This window comes from Ovis aries, chromosome 5 (assembly GCF_016772045.2).
Source record: "Ovis aries strain OAR_USU_Benz2616 breed Rambouillet chromosome 5, ARS-UI_Ramb_v3.0, whole genome shotgun sequence".
Taxonomy (NCBI): domain Eukaryota; kingdom Metazoa; phylum Chordata; class Mammalia; order Artiodactyla; family Bovidae; genus Ovis; species Ovis aries.
In genome coordinates this window covers 16964145-16990169 of record NC_056058.1, presented here as the reverse complement: position 1 = coordinate 16990169, position 26025 = coordinate 16964145, and the positions used below count along the sequence as shown (strand labels likewise).

Sequence of the window (26025 nt, the reverse complement as noted above, 5' to 3'; positions counted from 1 at the left end):
TGTGCTTGAGTACAGGGTGCGTGTGGAGTTGTACGCCTGTTGGTCAAACGACCCGTCATTTTCCACATAGAGTTTTGGAAAGTTAGTGCCAGTTGGGTTGCTTTGTTTATTTGTTGAGTATTTGAGCCATTGCTTTTTAAAACATTATTAAGATATAATTCACATACCATACAAACCACTCGTTTAAAACACGTTTGATACTGTTTAGTTGCCCGGTTGTGTCCGACTCTTTGCGACCCCATGGACCGTATAGGCTGCCAGGCTCCTCTGTCCATGGGATTCTCCAGGCAAGAATACTGGAGTGGGTTGCTCTTTCCTTCTCCAGGGGATCTGCCTGACCCAGGGATCAAACAGGCATCTCATACATTGGCAGGCAGATTCTTTACCACTGAGCCACCTGAAAAGCCCTATTTAAAGTGTATAATTCGGTGTTTTTTGGAGTTACATGGTGGATGTGTAGGCCTGACGGCAGGGTGAATGCACAGGGCTTTGGGGAGGTGCCCCCTAACGTCAGGCAGCTTCTACTGGAAGTGACGCCAGGCTTCTCATGCTTATGGTGGGGGTCTGATCCTGGCCTTCCCCTGCATCCTGGGCTCCAGCCACAGCTCACCTTGTAGAGACCTACCACTGGCCCTGTGAAGTCAGGGCCTGGAACGTGGATGTGGCATGAGGCAGGGTTGGATCTGGGGTATGAAGGAACACCGCCGTGTGCTCAGCATCTCAGCATCTCCCTGAGGCTTCCCCAGGGACTGGGAGTCAATGGAAGCGTGTTTTATGAGCTCTCATGACAAGACTGGGCTTGTTTGCTTGCGGCATTAGGAATAGATGAACCTGGTTGGCGGGGATCCTCCCGCGTTTGCCTGGCTCTGAGCACCGTCCTCGCCTTGCGGTGGGAAGGTGCAGGAAGGCCTGTCTGGCTCTTGACTGTGAGGTCCCGTTTGATGTGTCCTTCCTCCCTCTGTGTCAGTGAGCTCAAGGCATGTCAGTTATTCCTCACTGGCCATGGCCTCTGCAGCATGGCCTTCACTGCCCGTGATTCCCGCACAACCACGCACAGCTCAGTGCAGGATTGGGGGAAGCTGCGTCTGACCATCTGGCCCAGGGTGGGGGCTGGGCGCGGCCCAGGGTGGGTTTTAGACACCAGCCTGAGCGAGGCTGTGAGGTGGGCGGGTGTGCGGCTGGTTGCTGCCTCTCAGTCCCTTTGTGGGGGTCATGTTGCTGCAGGGGGGCTCAGAGGGAATGATGTAGGTGTCTCACTGCTGGCATCTGGGGGCAGGGGTCAGGGGAGCTGGGTACCCAGGGTGGCCAGTGGGCTGACCGTGTGCTCGCCCTGCAGGACGTGGCCCAGTGGAACATCGGGAACCTGCGGACCATCCTGGACATGGTGGAGCGTGAGTGTGGCACCATCATCGAGGGTGTTAACACTCCCTACCTGTACTTCGGCATGTGGAAGACCACCTTCGCTTGGCACACGGAGGACATGGACCTGTACAGCATCAACTACCTGCACTTCGGGGAGCCCAAGTCCTGGTGAGGGCAGGCAGGGAGATGCGAGGGGCTCTACAGGTTGGGGGATATGGCTGCAGTGCTGGGTAGGGCTCTGCCAGCCCAGGCCCCTCTAGACAAGGCCACGCAAGCCCCCCAGAAACAAGCTTCAGATCCCCAGAGCTTGTGGTTTCAGCTGGAGAGCCTCACACTGAATGTGCCCGTAGTCAGGCTTCCGATAGTACCTCGTGGGGTTATGTGAGGCTGTTGTCTTGGGGCTCGAGGAACCGCGGTGTCAGCCTCCCTGTACCTCCCTCTTGACCTCCAGGTTGGAGTGGGGTTGGTGTTGCCCCTCCTGATTTCTGAGGGGCGGGCTCCACCTGCTGTTTATAATGTGGACGCGGGCATGTAGGCCCCTGAAAGGCAGTCTGAGAGCGTCGGGCCCCGCAGGCGCGGCCGGCTGTCCCGTGCGGTGGTCTGGTAGCTCGAGCTGAGCGCTCCCCTGACACGGCTTCTGCTGGTGGGATGGCGAGCGGCTGTCAGTGCTCCTGCGTCTCCAGCAGAGACTCCTGAGCTGGGGCCGCTGGGGCCCCCTGCCTCTCCCCAGCCGTTAGGAGGCTGGTTCTGTTGTCACAGTAGTTGTTGCAGCTCAGAAGGGGACGGGAGCTGGGGAGCAGAGGGAGACACTCAGGAGCTCAGCTGGAGAGCTGTGCTTGCCTCTGTTGCGGGGCAGCAGGGTCCCAGGCGGGCCCTGGCCCAGGTGCCCTGCCTTATCCCAGCAGAGAGCTGAGCTCTGAGAGGAAGGTTACCCTCTGCCCCTAAGTCATGGGGACATCCTGGGCCATTTGCTGAGGGGCGGGGAACAGGCCCTCTGGGCAGAGGGCCCAGAAGCCAGGCTCCCCTGTTGGCTGCTGGCTTGCGACCACCTCTCCTTGCCCCTGCCGTGGACAGGGCGAAGCCCCCACCCACCCCAGTCTGGCCATGGTTCCCGCTTAGTCGGGCAGGGGAAGCTGGGGACGTGTGGTTTCCCAGGGCTGCTGTGACAAAGGATTACAGGTCTGGTGGCTTTACCTCCCTGCGCATTAATTCTCTGAGAGTCCTGGAGCCAGGAGGCTGACCTGGACCTCATGAGGCTTAATCCAGGCACGGGCAGGGCTGGTCCCTCCGGAGGCTCCAGGGAGCACCAGCTCCTGCCTTTTCCAGCTTCTAGAGGCACCACATCCCTGGCTTACGGCCCCTCCCTGGATCCTCACAGCCAGAAGCTCAGCATCTCCTGTCTCTCTCTGCCTCTGACCCCCCCGCCCCCCGCTTACAAGGACGCTGTGATGACACTGGGGCCCTAGGGATGCAGGCTCGTCCCCATCTCAGGGGCCTAGGGATGCAGGCTCGTCCCCATCTCAGGGGCCTAGGGATGCAGGCTCGTCCCCATCTCAGGGGCCTAGGGATGCAGGCTCGTCCCCATCTCAGGGGCCTAGGGATGCAGGCTCGTCCCCATCTCAGGGGCCTCTGCTTAACGCCTCCTGCAGAATCCCCCCTGCTGTGAGGTGACAGGTCGTCAGATCGTAGGACTGGGCCACGGCGGTCTGTGGGGCCGTCTCTCTGCTGGCCGCAGGCGCTCTGGTCTGGCAGCTGTGCAGTATCGTGGGTTGCTGGGCTCTTGTTGCCCTCCCACAGGCTTCCTGTCTTCACCCTGTGCCTCTTCTTGTGTGCCTTTCTGTGGCTTCCCATGAGCCCACGATCATCAAAACCTCTAGGCCCTGGGGGTATTCGTCTTTGGGAGAGATTTGGAGAGAAGTTGGTGGGGTTGGTGATGGTGGCCTGAGTCTCGCGCCTGTGGTGTGGCCCTCTGCACAGAGCAGAGGGGCTTCCTGGTCTGAGTGCTGCCCAGTCTGGGTGCTGCCCAGAGCTGCCCCCAAGGCCCCCCGACAGCACAGCTCCCCGCACAGCAACACTGGGCTGGGACTGCCTGGTAGGAGGGGCCCTTGTTCTGCTCAGGCCAACATCTGGGGGGTGAGGAGGGTTCTGGCGCCGTTTCCCGCAGGCAGTGCGCTCCCCATGGGCCTGGTGGGCAGAGTGCGGACAGATACCCAGTCTGGGGCTGCATGTGTGCATGTGAGTGTGTGTCTGTGTATATGTGAATACATTTGTATGTATTTGTGTGTGTATTTGTGTTTGTGTATATACAAATGAGTGTGTTAGTGTATATGAGTATATATATGAGTGTGTATATATGAGTGTGTGTATATGAGTGTATATGCTTGTCAGGTATCTATATATGTAGTGTAAATGTGTGTGAGTGTGTGTGTATCAGGTGCCTGTGTGTGTGTATATTGTGTGTGTGCTGCTGGGCCTAGCTCCCTGGCCTGGTCGGTGGAGGAAGAACAGCCACCAGGGTCTCTTGAGTGGCTGTGTCCAGTCTTTTTAATTAAATGAAATTAAAAGACGCTTGCTCCTTGGAAGAAAAGTTATGACCAACCTAGACAGCTTATTAAAAAGCAGAGACATTACTTTGCCACAAAGGTCCATCTACTCAAAGCTATGGTTTTTTCCAGTAGTCATGTATGGATGTGAGAGTTGGACTGTAAAGAAAGCTGAGTGCCGAAGAATTAATGCTTTTGAACTGTGAGGTTGGACGGTCCCTTGGATTGCAAGGAAATCCAACCAGTCCATCCTAAAGGAAATCAGTACTAAATATTCATTGAAAGGACTGAAGCTGAAGCTCCAATACTTTGGCCACCTAACGCAAATAAATGACTCATTGGAAAAGACCCTGATTCTGGGAAAGATTGAAGGCAGGAGAAGAAGGGGATGACAGAGGATGAGATGGTTGGATGGCATCATCGACTCGATGGACGTGAGTTTGAGTGAACTCTGGGAGTCAGCGATGGACAGGGAGGCCTGGCGTGCTGTAGTCCATGTAGTTGCAAAGAGTCAGACATTACTGAGCAACTGAACTGAACTGTTCAGTCCTGCCCCGACACTGCTCCCCAATGACCACTAGATGGCACTCTCACCCTTCTCTCCTGGCCATGGCTCCAGGCGCAGTGGTGGAAATCTCCCACTTTCTTCCTAGACTCTTTGCCTGGTAGGGGCAGCGATCTGTCGCCCCCACAGCCTCCTGGGAACAATGGCAGGAGGAGAGTCTGCCTCCTGGCAGTGGGACCGCTCAGCTCTGCTCAGCCCTGGGTTTGGTTGGCATCTCTCATCAGGGGGTCCTAAGAGGAGAAAACCCACCTCTTCCTTATAAAAAAGAAAGAAGAAAAAGCAAGCTGCCGCTGCTAGGTCCTGGCATGTGCTCGGAATGGGAGGTGGAGCTTTCAGACACAGGCCTGCCTGGAGATGGGGTGACCCCTGGAGACTGGGGCCCTATGTGTTCTCTGGGACATGAGGCTGGGGAAGAGCAGCGAGGGCCCCCCGCAAGAAGAGTGCGCAGGCACACTGGGGTCCAGGGCGATTGGAAAGCAGTGGGACTGGGTTCCAGGGAGGTCCCTGAGAGAGGGGACGCTGGGGACATGAGGGCCAGCAGCCCTGGGTGACGGGGCAGGGTGGTGTCTGGCTCTGCACACTCCCTGTCCCCCGGGACGGCCCCCAGCACCTTGCGCCCTGTGCTGCACCCCTGGTTTGCTTGGGGTGGCCCCTGCTGTTCCCCCCGCCACCTGCCCCCTCCAGCCCGATTCCTGAGTGCTAAGAAGCAGCCAGAGGGGTGTGCTGACCACAGCGCTGGTTCCCTGAAGGAAGAACATTCTGGAAGGCACTGGACATGAATCTTGGCTTCTGGTTCAGAGGGGGTGGGAGTGCACGTGGGGTCCCTCATGCTGCCAGTGTGGCTAGTTCAGCTGGACAGGGTGGGGACCCCAGATGCTGGCACGGCACCCCATGCTCGTCCTTCAGTGGTCACGTGCAGGCTGTGTGTGATGCAGGTGTCAGTCTTTCCCTGCCAGACATGGACCCCGTGGAGTCAGGGCCTTCGGTGCCCCCTGCGTCCCCATCCCCAGCAGCCTTACGTGGGAGGGGGAGGGCTCTGACTACCAGGAGAGCTGGGAGCACCATGGGCATGGAGATTCATGGCGTGTGGAGGCCACATTCCCTCCTGGGCCAACGCAGACATCACCCTGGGGGCAGGGTGGCAGGGGCTGCCGAGGTGTTCTCTTGTCCCTGGGCTGGGGATTCAGGAGCCGCCCAGGATCCTGGGAGGGCGGTGCCCTGCTCCCCACCCTTCCCCTGGGCCCTGAGTGTTCCCCAGTGGATCGCACGCCCACATCTGTCTCCCTGATCACACCACGCTCTTGTGTCTGCAGGAGCTTAATTGCAACTATTTCAGTGTTACGGTGGCAGCACTCTTCTTTAAGTGTTGACTTACTCAGGTTGTCTTCCTGAGCCTTTCTGAGCCTGTTGTTACTTTGGCAGTGTGACTTGAGTGTCGGCGTGATGCGAACAGCCTGGTGTCGATAAAGTCGTGGAATTTACTTTGCGAGGCCGGCACTGTGCCACACTCAGGCAGCAAGGCTAAGGATGCCTGCAGGTCTGAGGCTCCAGATCCCTTTAGAGACAAGATTTAAAATAGACCTGGCCTTGCCGCAGCCTGGACCTCGGGCAGTGAGGCCAGGAGGTCGTGGGTGGCGGGAGGCAGCCGTTGCAGTTCTGTGTGATTCGGGGACCCCTCCTGTTGGGCTGGGCCTGGGTGCAGGTGGTGCTGGGTCAGCATCCCAGGGTCCATGTGTCTTCCCGGGCTCCCTGGGCAGCACACTGCCAGAGACCACAGGTGAGTGTGTGGCACACCTGCCTATGCTTGCTGCCTGGACATAGGGCTGTATATCCATACGTAGCGGTCGGGGGACTGGGCGGCGGGACCAGCTGTGTTCCCTGTGGGGAGTGTCCTGGCCGTGACTTTGGACTCTGCGGTTGGTTTCCCCCGGCTTCCCCAGCTGCTTGTGGTTGCTGGGGCATCAGGCTCGCCCGAGTCAGGGCACGGAGGAGAGGCTCTTAGGTGCTCAGTCCTGGGGTATAACGGGCGGATTGCCGCAGGCAGTCGGTGGAAGAGGGTGCAGGCGGGAGAGCCTGGGAGTGGAGAGCCTGGCCATCTCCCTGACCTTTTAAGGAGCCTGAGCGCTGCTCTAGGCGTGGTGAGAATTTCTCCTTTTGACTGCTTGGCACCTGCAGTTTTTCTTTGGCATCTTTGCTCAGGGGAGTTCTGTAGGAGAGGGATCAGGCAGGCTTTCTTTTGCTGCTGGGAAATGTAACGCCAAGCAGGCAATTGGCTGAGTCTGCACTTGGTACTCTGGAGGTGTGCGTGTGTGTGTGTGAGTGTGCATGTGTGTGCATGCATGGGCATGAGTGTGCTCGTGTGTGCACAGGCACATTTGAAGGTGTGTGCTCCCTGCCTTGGGGCCCAGGGAGGACGCCAACTGGTGTTCCCTGCCCTTTGGCTGCAGCTTGGGGAAAAGGCTGTGAGTTAGGCTCAAGTCTGTTGCTATTTGGGGGCGGGGGCTGCTGGGCTGCTCCCCTCCCCCTTGATGAGTGCCCTGCTGGCCCCTGGGGACCCCCTTGCAGGCCCAGCCCAGGCAGCAGCTGCCCAGTGCCCAGCTGTGCCTACTGTCCCAGGGGACCAGCTCCTCCCCACCCCCCACCCCCCACTCCCTCCTCCTCCCTGACCGCAGGCTGCAGGCTCCCACTCCGCCTGCAGGTGGCGCTGCTTTACCACAGTGCTGAGCCCTCTGTGAGGGCCTTGGCTTTGTTGTCCCCGGTGGCAGAACTGGGAATTCTGATGCTGGATGGAGCCAAGCAAAGAGACCCCATGCGACCTCCTAAAGGCACAGGATGCTGGCACAGGGCTGGGAGAAGCAGTTTAACAGGAGCCCAGGAGGGCTGAGCCCCTGGGGCATATGGGAAGCACAGCTGTGTTACTCCCCTTCCCTCTGGGACCTCTTCTCCTCCCCGCATAAAGCCCTAGGCCCCTTCTTGTCCAGACCACGCTGTCTTCCCTGATGCCACCAACCCCACCTTTCTGCTTGTCAGGGTTGTGTCAGAACTCTAAAACCAAAAGCTGGCCTTGGCATTCGGAAACTAACTCCTGGAGTTGGAGAGACCTCCCAGTCTCACACCAGGGCATCGAGTGTCATCAGGCTGCGAGGGTAGGATGGCATCGCTACGTATGCTGGCGGGTGAGACAGCCAGCAACTTCAGAGGGTTTTGTGTGGCGTGGCTCAGCATGGTTTGAATCACAGATCAGCCTAGTTATCGGACTGCTTCTCGCCAGCCTCGCTTGCACTGACCCCGTGGAAGCCTGGTGCTGCCCCTGCAGAGCTGGACAGTTTTGTCAGTTGACAACCCATGCTGCAGGCACCTCAGGTGGATTGGGCACCCGGGAGATCCCAGGGCACCCCTGGGGGCCTGCGCCCGCCTACTGCCCGCTTGGCAGTGGGATCCAGTCCGGAGGCTGCTTCCTGGGATCTCGCAGTGCTGGGGGTACAGGCACAGTTGGTGTTCGTTCGGCGATGCAAAGCGGTTTCACTTCACACTAGGCAGAGCTAGGTCAGCCTTCTGCGGAGGAGGATCTCACCATATGCTCTACTCCACAGCCAGTGAGGTTGAGGGGGTGATCCGCTGAGGTTCCTGGTGGTCTGATGCCTCGTGGTGAGCCTGGGCAGCCAGGAGGCACTCCGGCCCAATTGGCTTCTTGGTGGGCAGGGCTGGGAGGGCTCGTGACGCAGGGTGCCCTGCACAGGTGGTTTGCGATCCACTGAGAGACCATTTTCCCTGTTCTTTCCGTGTTTGCCACGAGCTTGTCTGTTTACCCACTGTCTTGGTGGCCTACTCCCTCCCTCTCTTTTTACAAGAGTTTGTTTTTTAGAACTGTTTTAGATTTGCAGAAAACTGAGAAGCTAGCGCAGAGTCCTGTGCACCCACCACCCAGCTCCTCCTTAGTTCAGATGTGGCTGGAGCATTTGTTGCAGTTCATGAACCTTATGGAGAGATTCTTGTTGACTGGGGTCCTGCTTCATCCAGCTTGCCTCGTGTCTCCCTGGCGTCCTCTTCTGTCCCAGGACCCCCGTGACGCTCAGACGTTCTGTCTCCTCAGGACCCTCTGGGCTGTGATAGTCCTCAGAGTTTCCTTGCTCTTTTTTATTTTTTAGAAATTTATTTTATGGAAGTACGTACAACAAAGGGATTTAGTTATATGTTTGTATATATACGTACACACACACGCTTTTCATGTTCCTTTCCACTGTGGCTTACCGTAAGGTCTTGAGTATAGCTCCGTGTGCTCTACAGTGGGGCCTTGTTGTCTGTCCATCCTAAAATAATTTGCGTCTGCTCATCCCAAACTCCCACTCGACCCGTCTCCCCTTGGCATCCGTAAGTCTGTTCTCTCTCTGTGCGTCTGTTTATTTTTCATAGATAATTTCATTTTCTCATATTTTAGATTTTATTCAAGTGCCATCGTATGGTATTTGTCCTTCTGTTTGATTTACTCCATGTAGTACGATCCTCTGTAGGGCCATCCATGTTGCCGCAAATGGCATTATTTCATTCTTTTTACTGGCTGAGTAATATCCCATTGAATACATAAACCACATCTTCTTTACCCACTCATCTGTGGATGGACAGTTAGGTTGTTTGCGTGTCCTGGCTATTGTAAATAGTGCTGCAGTGATCACTGGGATGCATGTATCTTTTCGAATTACAGTTTTCTTTGGATATGTATGCCCAGGAGTGGGGTTGCTGGGTCATGTGGTAACTCATTGTAGTTTTTTGGGAGAACCCTTATGCTGTTCTTCACAGTGGATGAACATTCCACCAACAGTGGGGAAGGAGTCCCCCACTTTCCTTGTTGTTGATGCCCTTATGATTTTGAGGAGGACTGGGGTCAGAGATTTCATAGAGCTTCCCTCCGTGGGAGTTTGTCTGGTGTTTTCTCACGGTGACACTGGGGCACAGGATGTGGGGAGAGGACACAGGTGAGGGGCCGAATCATCCTTCATCTTGGGGTGCCTGTCCTCAGCATGACTCCTGCCTGTTGGTGTTGACCTGGGTCCCCGGGCTGAGGTCGTGCTGGTCAGGTGCCTCCACTGTAGAGTCACGCCACCCCGTTCCCATATGGCCTCCCTTTGGAATATACTTTTTTTTCCCTTCAGTGCCTCAAATTTCAGAAAAGAAAAGAATAGTGAGCAGAACAGCCTAGTGTCTGACACCCAGATTGGACAGTTGTGGCCGATCAGGCGTCCTTCCGTTGGACGTCTTTCATCTCTGTCTTCCGCCTCCCTCGCGCTGGGCGGTCTCTGTTCCCCACTGCTCCATAGCTGATCCCACAGATGGACATCTCACGGCACCCAGGAGCAGGCCTGCTGGGGCCTTAGTTCAGGGCCTGAGGCAGAGTCGAGTGGTGGCGGGCCAGGCCCCTACCTGGGGCTCTGGAGAAGGTCCACTTGGCACTGGGGGTCCTCTCACACTTGGACCTTCTGACTTAGGGTGGGCCCAGTGCCTTTCCAGGGCTCAGCTGATTAGGTCAGGCCCACCTAGGTTCACCTCCCTATTTTAGGATCTGCTGATTTGGGGCCTCAGTTGTAACAGCCAAGTCCCCTCCAGCAGCACTGAGAAGGGTGTCGGAATGACCGAGCGCAGGGGCACCCGAGAACGGTGCCTGTCATGGTACGCTCCCTTCTCGGTGGATGTTTTTATCGTGAGACTTAACACAGAACAGAAAATCATATGGAATGCGTACTTGTCCAAGGGAAGATAATTACATGCAGTTTATCAGATGGCTCCCTGTCACCTCTGTGTAAGCCCCCAGGAAGGACGATGTTGGAAAAGGAACTGCCTCATTCCCTGTCCCTGACCCACAGAGCTGAGATCACCCTCCCGATTCTGGTGGTCTTCCTGTCACTGCTTCTCTGGGCTGTTTTCCACGTGTGTCTGAGTCCCTGGGGGACACGGCTGCGTGCTGGCCGGGTTTGAAACCCCAAATCCTGGGCTGATTTGTCTCGCGTCTCTGCTCTGGGTCTGTGAGGGTGTGCCCTGCCACACGTGGTGGCGCTACCCATCTTCACGGCTGCAGCATTTCCTGTCACGTGGCCGCGCCTCCATCTGTGTGTCTGTCCCCTTGTGGGTGGACGTTCGGGTTGTTGCTTCCAGTTTGCGGCCTGGCCACACTGCGTATTACCTTTTACCTGCTGCTCGTGAAGAAGTCAGTCACTGTACGTGACAACGTGACATGACAAGAAATAGCGGCAGCAGTAGCCACGTTGTCTTGCCCGCAGCTCCTTCACAGACAGGACCAGATTGCTGAGACCGTGGCTGGGGAGTTGGGGGCTGGGGCCGGGGCCAGGCTGTGGGGTGAGCCCACATTCCTAACCACTGCTCCACCCTGCCCCTTGAAGCATCGACCTGCAAACCAGGCAGGTGCTCCCATGGGGACAGGCTGTGTCCCAGTTGGCAGAGGGGGCTCGAACTCCGAGGTGTGGATCCTTTTCTTACAGAGTCCCCCAGACATCTCTGAATCAGGCCTGCTGAGCTGAAGTCAAAGCCTGTGGATCCTTGTGAGAGATGGAGAGGCTGCGGGGCTCTGGGGCCCAGGCCAGCAGAGGCTCTGCCACCTTAAACACATGGCTTCTGAGGTCACCCTGGGCAGAGACATTCCTGTGGGGCAGAGGGAGGTGTGTTCCTGGAACTGTGATGGGCGGGCTAGGGAGTCAGTACCTGGCTTCTGCCCACGTCTCCTTGGCCAGTGCTGGGTCATGGGGCCACACTTTCCAGCACTGGAGCCAGGAGTCATGGTCTGACCGTGTGTTGGGAGTGCAGGGAGGGAAGAGGGCAGGTGAGCCATAGCCTTGCCGCCTGTGGGTGCTGGATGAGGTGGTTTTGAGGTTATAGAGGAGATGGGTCAGCTCAGGCCCTGACGAGGTGCTCACTCTGGGCCGACCGTGAACCACACCAGGGCAGATGCCATCTGTCAGGGCAGGAGCTTGTGTGTGTAGCCCCGCTGTCCCCCACGCCCAGCCCCAGTGGGGCATAGAGGGCCAGGCAGGAGGCAGGCAGCAGCTGGGACCACTGAGATGGATGGAGGCAGAGAGGCTGCTGGGCTGAGGCTTGTGGGAGGAGAGGCCACTGGGAAGCCCATGGAAGGGCCCTGATGGAGGGCGGGCAGGCAGAACAGGAGCAGAGAGATGGGAGGGCCCTGAGTAGGGAGTTACCCCATGATTCCAGAAAGAGCCCTCCGGCCAGGGGGACGCTAGCTGTGGAAGGGAGACCGTGGGGGTTGGTCTGGCAGGTTGGGGTTAGCCCTTGCTGCCTGGGCAGGCCGGCCTGCCTCTGTGGGCACAGCCATCTCCTGTCTGTTACTCATGGCTGCAGGCGTGGCTGGCCCGTCGCACAGCCCTCACACTTGGTCTGGCAGGAGCAGATGGTCCTTCATTTTGGAGTCTTTTGTTCAGAGTGGGCGCTTTGGGGTTGGAACGGCCAAGGCTGTGCTGGCTCAGGCTGTTTGAGTGATCGCTATGTTTTTTGCTTTAGGGTAGCAGGGGCCAACCCCCCCACCCAGAACTCCAGGCTGGGGCACCAGGCTAGTCGCTTTAAGAAACCCTTGGTTCTAGAGAAATGTCGTCGCTGGGCATCTGTCCATCCTGAGATGCCCCAGCAGTGTTTGGATTAGAGGTTGGTTCAAACCTCCATGGTCTTGGCCCCAGGAGTCGCTTACCCTCCCACCCATCCTGTAGATCCGGCTCTGTGTGCTGGGTCTTGTTTCCATGGCAAACTTCTCTGCTGTTGGCCGCTTTCAGCTCCCTGGAAGGGAGATCCCTGCGAATCTGAGCTGAGGGCGTCTTCGTCAGCTTTGCTCCAGAACCTGGCTGAGGACGAGTTTCCCCTCACGTGGGCACAGCAGCAGGAGGTGGAAGCAGGGCTGCGCGGCCGGCAGGCTCACAGGGCGGGCGTGAGACGCGCTGCAGGTGCTCTCTCTGCGGCTCCTCTCGGCCTGTGTGCTCTAACTCTCCCGAAGCACCGGGGTCCCCACACGCGGACAGGCTGGAGCCGCTCCACTTCGAGGCCGCCCTGGCTCTCGCAGCCCGAGGACAGACCTGGACCCTGGGCACCCTCTCCAGCTCCCCCAGCTCCCCCCACACCCTGGCCTGGCCTGTGATGTCCAAGTCCTGCCCTGCAGATGCTCCTGCGCTCTGTGGACCTCCCTCTGTTCTTTCCTGTTCATACCTTCTGTGTGTTTCTGCAGAAATAAATCGAGGAGGGAGGGTTGTCCCCCACTGGAGCGGAGGCCATGGGCCTCAGCACGCTGGCAGGCTGCCTCCTGGTTTTATAATCAGCAGTTGAGGCCAGTTCAAGGGGGAGATGGCGGTGGCTTTTCCGGTGGGATTGGATGCTCACTGGCACTGCGTCCCCACAAATTGACCCCCCGTCACTGGCAGCACGAGGCCCTCTTTCCACTCTGACCTGAGGCTGTACTGATCGGCTCGCCTTTAAAACCTTACCTGAGAAGGGCCCCCACAGCTTCAAAAGCAACGTTGAAACCCAGCTCACATGTGACTTGGCATTTTTTGGTCCTGTTGTATAACAAAAATAATTCAAGGACCTGAAATAGACTAGGGCTGGAGATCAGATGCCTCCAATTCAGCGTTTAGTTGCCTTTAACACTTGCCTTGTAAAGCCTGCTCCTTAATAAAAGTGGTGACCGTTTCTTGTGAACCGGGCCCTGGGGCTGGGGGTCACTGAGGTGCTGACCCACCCCCAGGTTCCCTGGCCGCTCACGGGGCAAGTGTGCAGGCCAGGACGCCGTCCACCCACTTCCTGAGAGGCCTGGGTGGCCCCTCCGCCTGCAGAGCGTCCCCCGGGCTGGCGTCCCCACCTGAGGCTCCGCATTTTCTCAGAGCAGATGCTCCCAGGACTCTGTTTATCTCATGCTCCTCTCAATGAAAATGTCACTATTTGAAATCACTGACACTGCTGGCATGAGACACCAGATTCCATCGTCTATTGTCCCGTGAAACGATCCATTAAAGATAAAACCACCCGCAGCTCAGTGAGGTTCTATCCTGGGGACAATCCTCCTAGGTCCTTGGCTGATCCTATCTCCCCAGCAAGTGTCTGTATCTGTCACATAAAGGGCCCCAGTTCCGGGACAGATGAGGGGGGCGGCCTCCTCGTGCAGGCTGCGCCTCGGAGCCCGAGATGGGAGCTCCTGATAGAAGCAGGGCCGCCGTCCTTTCCTTCGCTGTCAGGCAGTTTCAGTCACTCTCAGGGAGCCATGCCTCCCGGCCTACGGCTCTGCACAGTGGTGCTCCAGTAGGGGAGGGGGGCGTCCCTTGGTGGGGACCCCCACCCTACCCACCCCCCCAACCTGGGCTGGAGTCTGACCTGGAGGCGCACTTCCCTGCTCTCCTGAGTGTTTAGAAAGGGCTCAGTCCCTGCTCCCCATGCTAGCAGGAGCTCTCCCACCTGCCCAGGCAGATGGGGTTGGTGGCAGCTCTTCGGCCGTGCCCTCCCAGGAAGGCAGGGGAGCCCGGGCATCCCGGTGTTCCCAGGGCTGTCCGTCCGCCCAGCCTTCAGACCCGCTCCCTCGTGTTTCAGGGGTGAGCAAGCCTGTCTGCCTCTCTCGTGTCTCTCATTTCTCCTGCCTGGTGCTGGGCGGTCGCTTGTCCCCCTTTAGCCCTCCTGTCAGTGTGACTGCTAGTAACGTGCCTTTCACGTTTGAACCGTCATAATGAGGCCGCCCGCTTGTACCTGACAAACTAGCCTGCCTTGTGTGCGCTCTGGAGTCACTGTTGTCGTGATCACATCTGTTATTGCCTCCTTTACTGAAGGACAAGGTTGGGGGCATGGGGGCGTTTTGTGGTACAGGCTCACCTTGTTTTATTGTGCTTCGTAGATGCTTCGATTTTTTTTTACAGATTGAAGGTTTGTGGTAACCGTATGTTGTCCAGTAATAGCACTTTAGAGTAAGAGAGCATTTTAAAATTGAGGTATGTGCAGTATTTTTTTAGATATAATGCTCTTACTGTACACTTAATAGACTACGGTAAGGGTACGGTCTAAATGTACCTTTTCTTATACACTGGGAAACCAAAACCTCACGTGGCTCAGTTAATCGCGGTGGCCTGGGACTAAGGGCGCCAGATCCCTGAGCTCTGCCTGTGCGCATCTTGCCCTGGCCCGCTCCGGGCGGGGATACCGTGCGGCTCGTTGGCGGCCTCGCTGAGGGCTTGCCGGTCTCCTGCGCCAGACTGGGGATTCTGTGAGGGGCGGGGGCCTGCCCAGGTTTCTGTTTGCCCTCGTTTGCGGTCAAGAATTCCTGCTTCTGGACCCCAGACAAGGGAGAGGGTTTACCTTAGTGGTTTTTGTAGTCTTCTGAGAAAGTACAGACGAAGCCTGGCTATCTATGTACTGATTTTTTTAAATTTTTAATTCTGCACCCTCACTTAACTGTTTAGTTCTTTTTTTAAAACGTTTTATTTAATTTTTAATTTTTTTTCTTCGCTTTTTGGCTGTGCTGGCTCTTCTTTCTTACTGCAAGGAGGCTTTCTCTAGTTGCGGTGGGCCGGGGCTACTCTTCATCATGGTACACAGGCTTCTCATTGCAGTGGCTTCTCTTGTGGAGCACAGACTCGAGGGTGCTCGGCTTCAGTAGTTGTGGCTTCAGGGCTTAATTGCTCCACGCCAGGTGGGGTCTTCCCAGAGCAGGGATCGAACCTGTGTTCCCTGCATTAACAGGCGGATTCTTCACTGCTGACCCACCAGGGAACTGGACTATTCCGTTCTTAATTTCCCAGCTCTCTCTCTTAGAAGGTCGTATTACTTTATGTGAGAAGTGTGTCTCCTCCCTGTTGACCATTATTCCCCTTATATCTTTTTGTCGGCTTCTCCCCTGGCCAGCGTCTTCATTGCAGTACTGTGGACCGCTTTGCCCCGACTTTCTGGGGTGCCTCTCCTGCCTCACCCCGGTGAAGTGTGACCGTGGGAAGGTCCCTTCCAGTTCTAGATAGCTAAGAATTTTTTATACTGGATGGTTTGGAAGTTTATATAAATGAAAGTCATCTGAAGTTCAGGGATGGGTCGGTAGAGCAAGTCTCTGTGGCTCATCTCCGTGTGGCTCATCTCTGTGGTAATCACATTCAGGGTAACTGTGTTTCTCTGGCCACTTGGCTCTGCACTGCTGAGGAGTGGAGCGTGGCTGCTCTGGCCGGGCTCATCTCTAACCAGTGTGGAGACGGTGCCTGGGTAGCTGGGAGTGTGAGGGGAACCCTGCTCTGTGACCAGGTTTTCCTGTTTGGCCCACCCAGACCACGGGGCAGTGAGCTGAGACTGTCCAACTGACGGTGTGGCTGGAGAGCACACGGGCCATGATGGGCTTTGTGCTTGAGGATCCCAGTAAACACAGCTCTTCTGTCTGGCCAGCACGTGGGGCTCTGGGGCCGCTGGCGTTGGGAGCTGCCGGGTCTCCCAGGGCGCGTGCGGGTGGCTGGCTCGTGCCTCGAGCGAGCGTGGTCTCGGCACTTCCCTGGACTCTGCCTTCTTGTTTCTGTTCCTGTCGTTACAGCCTGTTAGACGGCGAGGGGCCTGTCTGCCCCGGCCTTGTGCAGACACTGTGAAATTAACTTCCTCGCCCTCCGACTCGCATCGGGCTGAACTGACATTTCCAAAGGGCTCCTGGCTGGACCCCTGCTCTTGGCTCACGTTCCTTGGCAGAGAGGAAGGGGGAAGCTGAGCCTCATGCTGGGGGGAGCTGTCAGGCCAGTGATGGAAGAAATCCTGAGCACTGTTGTCACCAGCGAAGTCACACGCATCTCCGGGAACAGATACCGTCCGTGTCATGGTGCTTCCACCCTGGCTCCAAGCAGGATGGTCCTGCAGGCCTGGGCAGAGGCCGGGTGCCTCGGGAATGGGCAACAGGGTGTGAGAGGCAGGCCCCCTCAAGTCTCGTTACCCTGGCAGCTGGCAGGAGCATGTGGGAATTACCTTGTTGCCATGGCAATGTGCCCTGCTCACAGGGAACTCGATCCTCTCTGCCAGGCCCTGCAGTCCAGGGTGGGCGGCCAGCTGAGCTAGTGGGCCCTGTGGGGGTACACTCTCTCCCACTGGAGTGGGTGTTCCTTGTCCTGAGAATTTGTCCCATGACCTCAGGTTTTCCTACTGGTCTGAGAGGCAGTACCCACCTGTCGTTGTCTGTCCATGGCCCGGAAGAGGAGGGGCAGAGGCCAGCCCCCTACTTGCCTCATCTTCTGAGGTCTCATGTGGCTGTCCCAGGGCAGTGGCACATGACTCCCTGGACCTTTGGGGGTCAGTTGGACACACGGGTGCTGTGGTGCACACCTGCCAGTGTAGCCGTCCCTCCAGGGAGGTGATCCCAGGCGCCCACTCCCAGGACAGAGGGCACTAGGTGCCGGGAGTCCACACCCACAGAGGCCCGGGTACCCTTGTGGCCTGAAGCCACTTGTTCCGTCGGCAGAAGTGATGGCCCTTGAGCAGGTCCCTACTCCCCACGACGGCCTGTGTTCCTCTTCCTGACACACTCATTTAATTTTTAACTCACAAGGCATTTGCTTATTTATTTTCATTATTCTTGATAATAATTCTAAGCCATTAGAGGGGAAAATTATATTCAAAAATGCTGTTTCACACTTTATTTGTTTGATGATTTAGAGCGATAGAAAATAGCACATTTGCTGGCTTTTATAGTCTGATAATTATTCACATCCATCAAGCCATTCCAGGGGAATAAACAAAACACCAAGAAAATGACACTATTAATAGCATCCTTTGCTGCGGACGGGAAGACTCTCCGGCCCGCTATCTCTGCAGGAATGCAGGCGGCCCATCCCCGGCCCAAGGTGAGAGCTGCCCGCAGAGGGCATTTCCTTTCGATTGCCCTGTGTTCCTGGGCTCAAGAGCCACCCTCCTGCTGGACTGAGGCCTCTGTCCACCAGCACCCAGGAGCCCCAGCTTCCTTACTAGACTCGGCTTGGTTGAAGCAGGGCCCGTGGGATGCCCACCTCTGTCGTCCAGTCTCAGTGTGTCCCTGGCCCCCGTAAGCATGTCCAACCCCCACACCCATGTCAGGATGTGGATCTCAGATGTGATTGCTGGCAGCCATGGCCCCAGGCCTCCCTCTTACCCTATGCCAGGTGTGTGGTTTCTGCATTGCCTTTTTGGGGGTGGCTGTGATTGGGGGCGAGGGGTGTGTATCCACTCCTCCAGGCCTCAGTTGTAAAAGAAGAACCTAGAGGAGAGGCTGGCAGATGCCCACCTTGTGGTGCAGCCCCCCTGTCTCTCCCCAGACCAGGGGGCCGCTTCCTTCTGGATCATGACATCCGGGCCATGATCACCATCGTTCCCAGAAACATCTGCCCTCGTCAGCCGGTCACTTGAACAGTGAAACTGCTGGACTGGGCTTGTCTCATCACTGTCATGTGGCTTTGCACACATCTTGTGTGCCCGCCTGGGAGCCAGCTCCAGAGAGACCTGGCTTGGTCTTTCCCATCACCTCCATGGCTATGCAGCAGATCAAAAACCATTTTATTGTCTCACTGAAGCCCTTGATACAGAAGACTGCCTTTTTGAAAAAGGCATCTGGCAAGCAGTGCCCGAATTCGTCTCTCTCGGCCTCCTCAGCGATTCCACAACATTAAACCTGGAGTTATGGAGCCTGTCAGGCCCTGCTGCAGCCTCGCGGGGTCCCGTGCCTGTGGTTGCAAGGGCCACCAGGCCAAGAGCACTGAATTTTCCACAACTTTCTGGTTGAGTGTTGGCCAGAGTACTTTGTGTAAGAACTGTCACCACCAGAGAGAAAGGGTGGAGGAAGAGGGGTGCATAGGAAGGGCTGGGAAAACACGTGGGAAGGTCCAGAGGGACCTGCCTGGCCGGCCTCGGGACTGAGGCTCCCCATGCTGTGGGTGGAGGAACCAGGGTGGCCCCCTCCGCGGGTGGCCTGTCCCTCTGCAGCTTCCCCCACGGAGCTCCCCTATTTCCGACTCTGTCCCCCAAACCCCCGGTCTGTTTTCCCTCCCAGTGGTCCCCAGATTCTGGGAGTGGTGCTACCCTATCCTGTCTGGCCTGTCCAGGCTCTTCTGCCGTGACTGGGCCGTCTGGGACTGGACCCTACCCCCCGGGAGGAGCGAGGGGCTACTGGACCAGGGAGATGGCTGTAGTGTAGCAAGACTTGCAGAAAACTAGCCTTGCTGGGGAGGGGCGCTCATGCTGGCAGAGAGCAGGATTGGGGAATGAAGGGGGCCTGGGTGTGGGCTGGGGCAGGGCCGCCTGCCACCCGGGAGACCTCACACCAGCCCAATTGTGAGGCGGATGTGGTCCTGGCAGACAGTCTGTCCATCAAAATAGGCATGCATCCTTTGCCACCCAGGTGACCAGGGCTGCCATGTCCAGAGAGCAGCTGCCTGGGATCACAGGCGGGCAGAGCGGATTGGTTTTGGCCATGAGGTTTGACCTTGTGTTGGGGACAGGGTTCCTGGGGAGCAGGACAGACTGCTCCCATATTGGTGACCAATAAAGCTGACTCTGTTTTATGGCCCTGGAACCTGCTCTCTAATAGCCAGACAGATGCTTGCTACCTCGAGGGTGAGTAAGCAGCCCAGCTCAACCCAAGGAGCCCCTCTGCCTTCTTCCTTTCTTTTTTCTCCTTCCAGACCCGAGCCCAACCCGGTGGTGTGATGCTGGGTGGGGCTGTGATGATGTAACATGACCTGGGCCCTGGCTGGAGACCCCGTGAGGTTCTGCCATGAAAGCCCCTTGATTTGGGGACTTTCCTCCAGTGGTGAATGTCTGCTCTGCAAGGGAGGCCAGTCCTGTGGCCCACTCACCTGGGCCTCCATTGCACTGCCCTTGCTCAGGGGCCCCAGAGGGGAGGGCTGTGGCTGGGTGGGGGCTCGGTGGGCACCTACATTGCCACAGCCAGTAGAATTCGGGGAGCCTCACGGCTGCACGGATGAAGCCTCAGACACCCTCCCTGCCCTCTTTGTATGGATGGTCCACACTCAGCGCTTACGTAGTCAGAACTAGCACCCTGCCCTCCCCTGATGACGGAGGTTTTCATCCTTCAGGGTCCCTGGAGGCGGGAGGGGGTAGCTCTGGGGCCTCTCAGCACCCCGAGGGGGTCGCCCGGTGGTTGCCTCGTGGCAGGTGCCACGTGCTCTTGGCTGTCAGAGTCCAGACATCCCCGTGGCTGCTGGCTTCTGTCCATGAGTCCTTTCTCCTCTCTCCAGGGGCTGCCCTTCTGAACACTCGGCCCGCGTCCTGCAGTCTGTACTTTCTGATAACAGAGGAGCCACGTGCCAACATATTCAACTTTTAACATCCACCAGATTCAATTAATCTTATCTTTACAACTCCCAATTACAGGCGGTAATTAAGTGAAAGCAGCATTGTAGACCCGCGATATTGCATTAATCATCACAGCCTTGGAGCCGTAAATTAGTTCCTTCCCGGCCCTGGGCATCTTCCCAGAAGGGACGGAATGTTTCATTCTGCTGTTTGTGGGGGGTGACATTAATCCCACCAAGGTGCCTTGGATTGGGATTAACTTTGATCATCTTTATGTAAGCGATAAAAGGCCGTTTAAAAAAAGAGTCACCTCCTCTTTGTCCAGATAATGGGAAATTCTCTGATGACAGCAGAATTACAGGTGCCACAGCTGCCGCCTCCAGGGCCCCGAGCATGCTCGGAAATTCATTGTTTTTATCCTGTTGGATAAACGAGGCGGCATAGTGTTCACCTACCTCCTCCCCTCGCCCCCCTTTATTTTATTAAAGCAGTGATAAACCTCTCCATTGGGGTGGGTTCAGCTGGCCGCCACGTCTGGGCGATCTTCAGTGTTCCCTGTGGTTCCCCCATTTGGCTTCGTGCTCTGGGGGTGGGGTGGGGTAGGGGGGATGCACCCTGATAGGGTCTTGTTCTAGAGTTCCAGGTGTTGCCGGGCTTATTCAGGAGCACAGTCCCCCTCCCCTCCGCACTGCGGCCTTGGGCAGGTCACTCTCCGTGGGGGTGGGGGCATGGAGCAGTATCCCTGCCCCCACCCCCTTGCTGCCAGGACCCCCCCCCCCCCCGCAGTGGTGACAACTGGAAATGTCTCAGACGTGGCCTGGTGTCCCCTGGGGGGAGGATCGCTGGCTTGAGAGCCACTGTCTGGAGTTTTTCCCAACAGGTCTGGAGGCAGATGGTCTGATGACTGTAGTCGGACGCTTTACCACCCTCGCTCCTCCTTTGGACAAAGGACACACCCCACATTTGTTTGAAAATTGAGGTATCCACCTGGACACACACTGTCAACTCTGACATGCCTGCCTTCTCTCGTAGGTATGCCATCCCCCCGGAGCACGGCAAGCGCCTGGAGCGGCTGGCCATCGGTAGGTGCCCGGGGCCCCGGGGCTGGGTGGGCGGCGGGCGGCAGCCCCACCCTCCCCGGCTCCCTGCTGTTGTCTGGGTGTCGGTGTCCCGCACCGTGCCTGCTTGCTCCCTCTGGGTCAGGCCCTGGTTCCCCCGTGGGTCTGTCGCTTGACGCACGCTGCACGAGCGTTGGTGCTTCACACTCTCGTTTTCCAGACTCTGGGCATGGAGTGTGGGATGTGACCCCAGGCTTTGCAGGCTGGAGGCAGCCAGTGTTCTCGCCCCCACCCCCCAGCTCCTGGGGCTCCATCCCACACTCCTCTGTCTTGGTGGAGCCTTACATGAGAAGTTCAGTTCGGAGGTCCTCACAGTGCTGCACGGCCGAGGGGGCGCCATGGGGCTGTCGGCTGTCCGTGCAGGATTGGTTTGCCTGGGCTCCCTCAGTAATGTCCCGCTATCTGCATTGAGGCCGTAGCTGGGGCCTCTTGGGCTGACCGGATTTATCAGAGAGGGTCCTGGGCTGTGTCCGGACAGGGGGCCACTGACCACTTGGATATAGGAAGGCCCTCAGGGCATGGAATCCTTCAAGACAAGCAGACACCCCTGTTGGGAGGCCCTGAGGCCTCTGTGTGCCCCACCGGAGGGCCAGGCCATGGCCCTGACTCACTCTCACCATGGGCCTGCCCTGTCCCCACGGAGGCTCTTGTGTCATGAGGGTGGATGGCTGTCGGTGCTGGACAGACAGTAACAGACACCTGGCCCAGCCATCAGCCCTTGCTCCACAGCCAAGAACGGCCCCTCCTGCACAGGTTGCATCCAGGTGGGGGTGAGGGTCTGCCTCTAGACAGTGCTGGGCCTCTGGCCACCCTGACCTCTGTGGCAGCAGCAGGCAGCCCGTACCCTTAGGCCGTGGAACCTTCCAAAGCCATGGCTTGGTGCTGACGAGGCTCCCTGATGGCTCGCCACTGGCCTCCATGCCATTCCCACTCTGGGGAGCATGTTTCTCCTGGTGGAAACTACAGGACAGGCAGTCCTGGCAAAGGCCAATTGCGCTTACTTCCTATGATCTAAAGGGAAAGCCAAATTAGATTTTTTTCCCCATTATCTGACTTTTTAAAATGCCAATTAAAAATGTCTTTTCCTGTTGTATTAGCTTCTGGTTGATGTAACAAATTACCACAAACTCCCAGGGGGCACTAGTGGTAAAGAACCCGCCTGCCAGTGCAGGACACATAAGAGACCCAGGTTCCATCCAGGAGGGAAAGGGAAGATCTCCTGGAGAAGAAATGGCAACCCACTCCAGTATTCTTGCTTGGAGAATCCCATAGTCAGAGGAGCCTGGCAGGCTGCAGTCCTTGGTGTCACAAAGAGTCAGACACAACTTAGCACGAACGCATCACAAACTCAGTGACTTAAAACAACACAGATCCCCTCAATTTTGCTGTGAACCTTAAACTACACTTTTTTAAAAAGTCCTGATTAAACCCCCACAGACTTGTGTTCTCACGCTTGTGGAGGTCAGACATCTACAGCGAGCCTCCTGGGGCTGAGGTCGGGCGTCAGCGGGCTGGCTCCTTCCTGAGGCCCCCTTGGTGGGGTAGGGTCGGACAGAACCCAATCTCTGGCCTCTCTGACTCCTGGAGGCGCCCCGTCCTGGACCCGGGGCCCCATCGCTCTCGTCCTGTCTCGCTGGCCCATGGCTTCTGCTGCTATGGCTGGGCCACCCTTGCCCCCGTCTTAGAAGGACCTTCTGGAGGCCACAGTCCCCATCCCCAGGGGTCCAGGCCCATCTTACCTCAGGGGCCTGCACTTGGTCCCATCTTCAGAGCCCTTTTCTCCAAGGAGGGGACCTTACATGGGCTGTGGGGATCGGGGCGTGGGCGTCTTGGGGGAGCCATAGTTCAGCCCCCACCTGCAGAGCCAGGAACATCAGCACAGGTGCTCTCTCTGGGGACCCTAGGCCTTGTCTTCAGCATCTCTGCTCTTGCTGTTTGGTGGGGGGCCAAGGGTGTTTGCAGCTAGCCACACCCAGCTGTTCTCCCTGAATGTGCCTTCTCTATTGGAAGAGTGTGGGGTGATCTGAGCAACTAGAGAAGCTGGAGGCAGCCGGAACTGCTGCCGGGGCCTTTCTGACACCTGGACCTGGATGCTGGCTCGCTGCCTGGGCATCTGTGGATGGCTTGGTTTGGTGGCCAGGGCTGGGAGAGGATGGGTGGGTGAGCAAGCAGGAAGGTGGCCCTTGTGATGTCAGGCTGCACCTGAAATTCAGGAAAGGGGCTGGCAGATCTGGAGGAGGGGTGGGGGACCTCATGGTTCCTCTACAGTCCCTCGCTCTGGCTGCTCTCCCCTCCTCAGAGGAAGGATGGAGGAGGCTCCAGGGCTGGTGACTCACTGCCCTCCTGGGTGTCCCTTCCAAACTTTTTGGGGGCGTGCCTCCTGGGCGGCTTTGTTGAGATGGGTGGAAGGGGGTTGCAATTAATATGGAAAATGAATAGCTGCGCTCTGAATGGGCTCACTGGGAGGGTTGTGCAGCCCACGGGGAGAGCGTTAATGTGTTGGTGCATTATTGGTGCTAATCACTTAAAATGTGCGCCTTTATTAGAGCTTTAATGAGAGCCACTTAAACTGTGCATTAAAAAGAGGAACTGCAGAGAGGGCGGCGGGCCGGGCGGCAGGCAGCCGTAACTCTAATGGAAATGCTTTTAGTGCAGCGCAGAGTGTGGGATTCTGTCGTCCTGGCTCTTTCCAGAACCTCCACACTGGGTCCTTGCCTTCAGGAGCCTCCTCCAGCCTCGGCGTGTGGGTGGGGCCATGTGTGCACACAGACACATGCACACACGCACACACACACGTGCACACGTGCCCATCGAGGATGTGTGCTGGCTGGTCTCACTGGAAGGGCCCCGGGGCCACCCCTCACGCTGCTGCCTTGGGGACGTGTCTCACACCTCGAGGAGCCGTGTGGCCCTCCTGTGCCCACTCTGTGCGGTTTAGGGTGAGAATCTCAGCCACCATGGGCAGAACCTGAGGTTGGCTTTTCCTTAACCACGAGACTGGCTTGTTAGTGACTTGAGTTTCAGCCAACATGTGATGTGGGAACAGTGCTGAGCTGTGCTGGTGAAGCCTGGTATCTGGGTCTAGGTGTCTGGGCCTCCCATGGACTCACGGATCATCTTTTAAATTAGCTGCATGGCGCGCTCTGGGGCAGAAAGCAGAGGGGCTGTGAGCACAGATAGAGGTGCAGGCCTGGGTCGCCCACTCTACCCCCATGCCTGTGGGTCTGGGCCACAGGTGGGTGGGTCATATGACCACGTGGATAGAGAGCCCTTGCCCACTCAGGCAGCCCCCCTCTTTGTTGTGGACTTGGTCAGTGAGTGGGGGGTCTCACACTCACTCCACTCACTCCTCATCCCACAACTTGTCAGGCTCTAGAGAGCAGCTCCGCTGTCCTGTCTCGTGGTGGCTCTCTCACGTGGCCAAGTAACCGTGTGGAGGCCCCAGTGGGTTTTGCCTGAGGGGAGCTCAGAGTCGGGGGCAGTCTGTGGGCAGTCGTGCCCCAACTGCACACCTTGTCTGTAGTCACGAATGTGGTGCTGTGTGTGGGTACATTCCGCCTGGTGGGCCCCTGCGTGGCCTACGGGGCCACAGGAGGACAGGGCTGCCTGGCCACCCCGCCCCGTCTGGCTGACACTGTCTCGTCTGCTCCAGGCTTCTTCCCCGGAAGCTCCCAGGGCTGCGATGCCTTCCTTCGGCACAAGATGACCCTCATCTCGCCCATTATCCTCAAGAAGTACGGGATCCCGTTCAGCCGGGTATGTAGGGGTGGGTATGTAGCCTGCCAGTGGTTGGCTTCTGGGCCCCGGGCCCTGCTGACCATGAGCACCTCAGGAAACTGGCGTCTTCACGCTGGAGAAGGTTCTAGAAGCAGGCTGGGGTCGGGCCATACTGTTGGGCCATCAGCTCCTCCATGGTGGCGGTGAGGGTGGAGGTGAGTATCAGGACGGGCTTCCCTCATGGCCCCTCCCAACCCAGACTCGAATATCTGTTGGTCCTAGGGTCAGACTGGGGAGTGAATGGCGGGGTCAGCTCCTGATGACCCGCAGGAAGTGCTGAGGAGCTGGGCCCCGCTTTGTGGGAGCCCCATGCCCAGGGCAGACGGCCTCACTCCAGAGGGAGTGGATACCTGTTTAGAAATGAAGCGTCTGACTCGCCCGCAGCATGAGAGCTGCGATCTCATGCAGTTTCCTGTAAGGTGTCCACATGGGGCTGTGAGGGGTGAGGTTGCACTGGGGGCTAAGTTGGCAGGGACCCCACCACCTGGGGGAGTGGGGTGGGCAACAGGGACTGAGCTCTGGGGCTGGGCGCCTCTGTCCCGGGAGTGTGTCCAGCCGTCGCCACTCCAGGCCAGTCCCTCCCCATAGACAGGTCTCCTGGACACAAGGGTCCAGGCGAGTGGCCCATGCCTGGAACTTTCTGGAAGGCATGTGGGCCATGGCCCTGAGGGCAGAGGCAGCCCAGCTCCTGCAGGTCTCCCCAGAGAGTGATCTGTCAGGCACAGAGCGAGCTCTGCGAGCAGACTTCCACGCCTGCCTTAGCCTGGATGTCAGCAGGTCGGAAACTGGTTCTGATGTTTGAGGCACGCAGCCGCAGCATCACCATGCAGATGGGGGCGTGGCCTTCCTGCCAGGGCCGCCGCCGCCACTCGCGCTCTTCAGGTAGCGGGTCCCTGTTCTTCTCTCTGCCCCCTCTGTCTTCTGGTCGGAACGTTGTTTGTTACCAGGAACCGTGCAGACAGATCATAGCCTTGCTCACGAGACTGAGAGGTCCTTGTTTCCCATCACTTTGTCCAGAACATTCTCAACTCCCTGCATCCTGGAGAGGGATGCTGGTCATGGGAGTCAGCTAGTGGGTGCTGTCCATCCTCCCAGGTCGGTGCCAGTGTGGTCCTGCAGCTCATTTGTGAAATATCTAAGCATGACCCACAGGCAGTGGCCTCCTGCTGGTCACTCTGCTGGTGACCCAGGAGAGGTGGGGCTCAGTGGCCATACCGGCTCCCATGGGGCCAGGACAGAGCTTCACCCTGAGGCTGTGGGACCCAGGCCCTTGTCCGGCAGCAGAGAGCCCTCCGTGGGCTGCAGGCCTGGGGACCAGGCTCCAGGCCCTGCAGAGTCAGGGATGGACAGACACCTCTCTCAGGGCTCCACG

The 26025-nt window shown here is 57.7% G+C and overlaps 1 protein-coding gene across 3 annotated transcripts in view; it reads left to right on the top strand.

Annotated features, from left to right (window-relative positions):
* KDM4B (lysine demethylase 4B) overlaps nt 1-26025 on the top strand; it is a 116707-nt gene that overhangs the window by 41984 nt on the left and 48698 nt on the right. For all 3 annotated transcript variants that reach the window (XM_042250113.1, XM_027969833.2, XM_027969831.2), the window contains 3 exons: nt 1337-1530; nt 20791-20840; nt 24529-24632. In XM_042250113.1, the coding sequence (XP_042106047.1) occupies nt 1337-1530; nt 20791-20840; nt 24529-24632 (348 nt within the window). The remainder of the gene's footprint in view (nt 1-1336; nt 1531-20790; nt 20841-24528; nt 24633-26025) is intronic.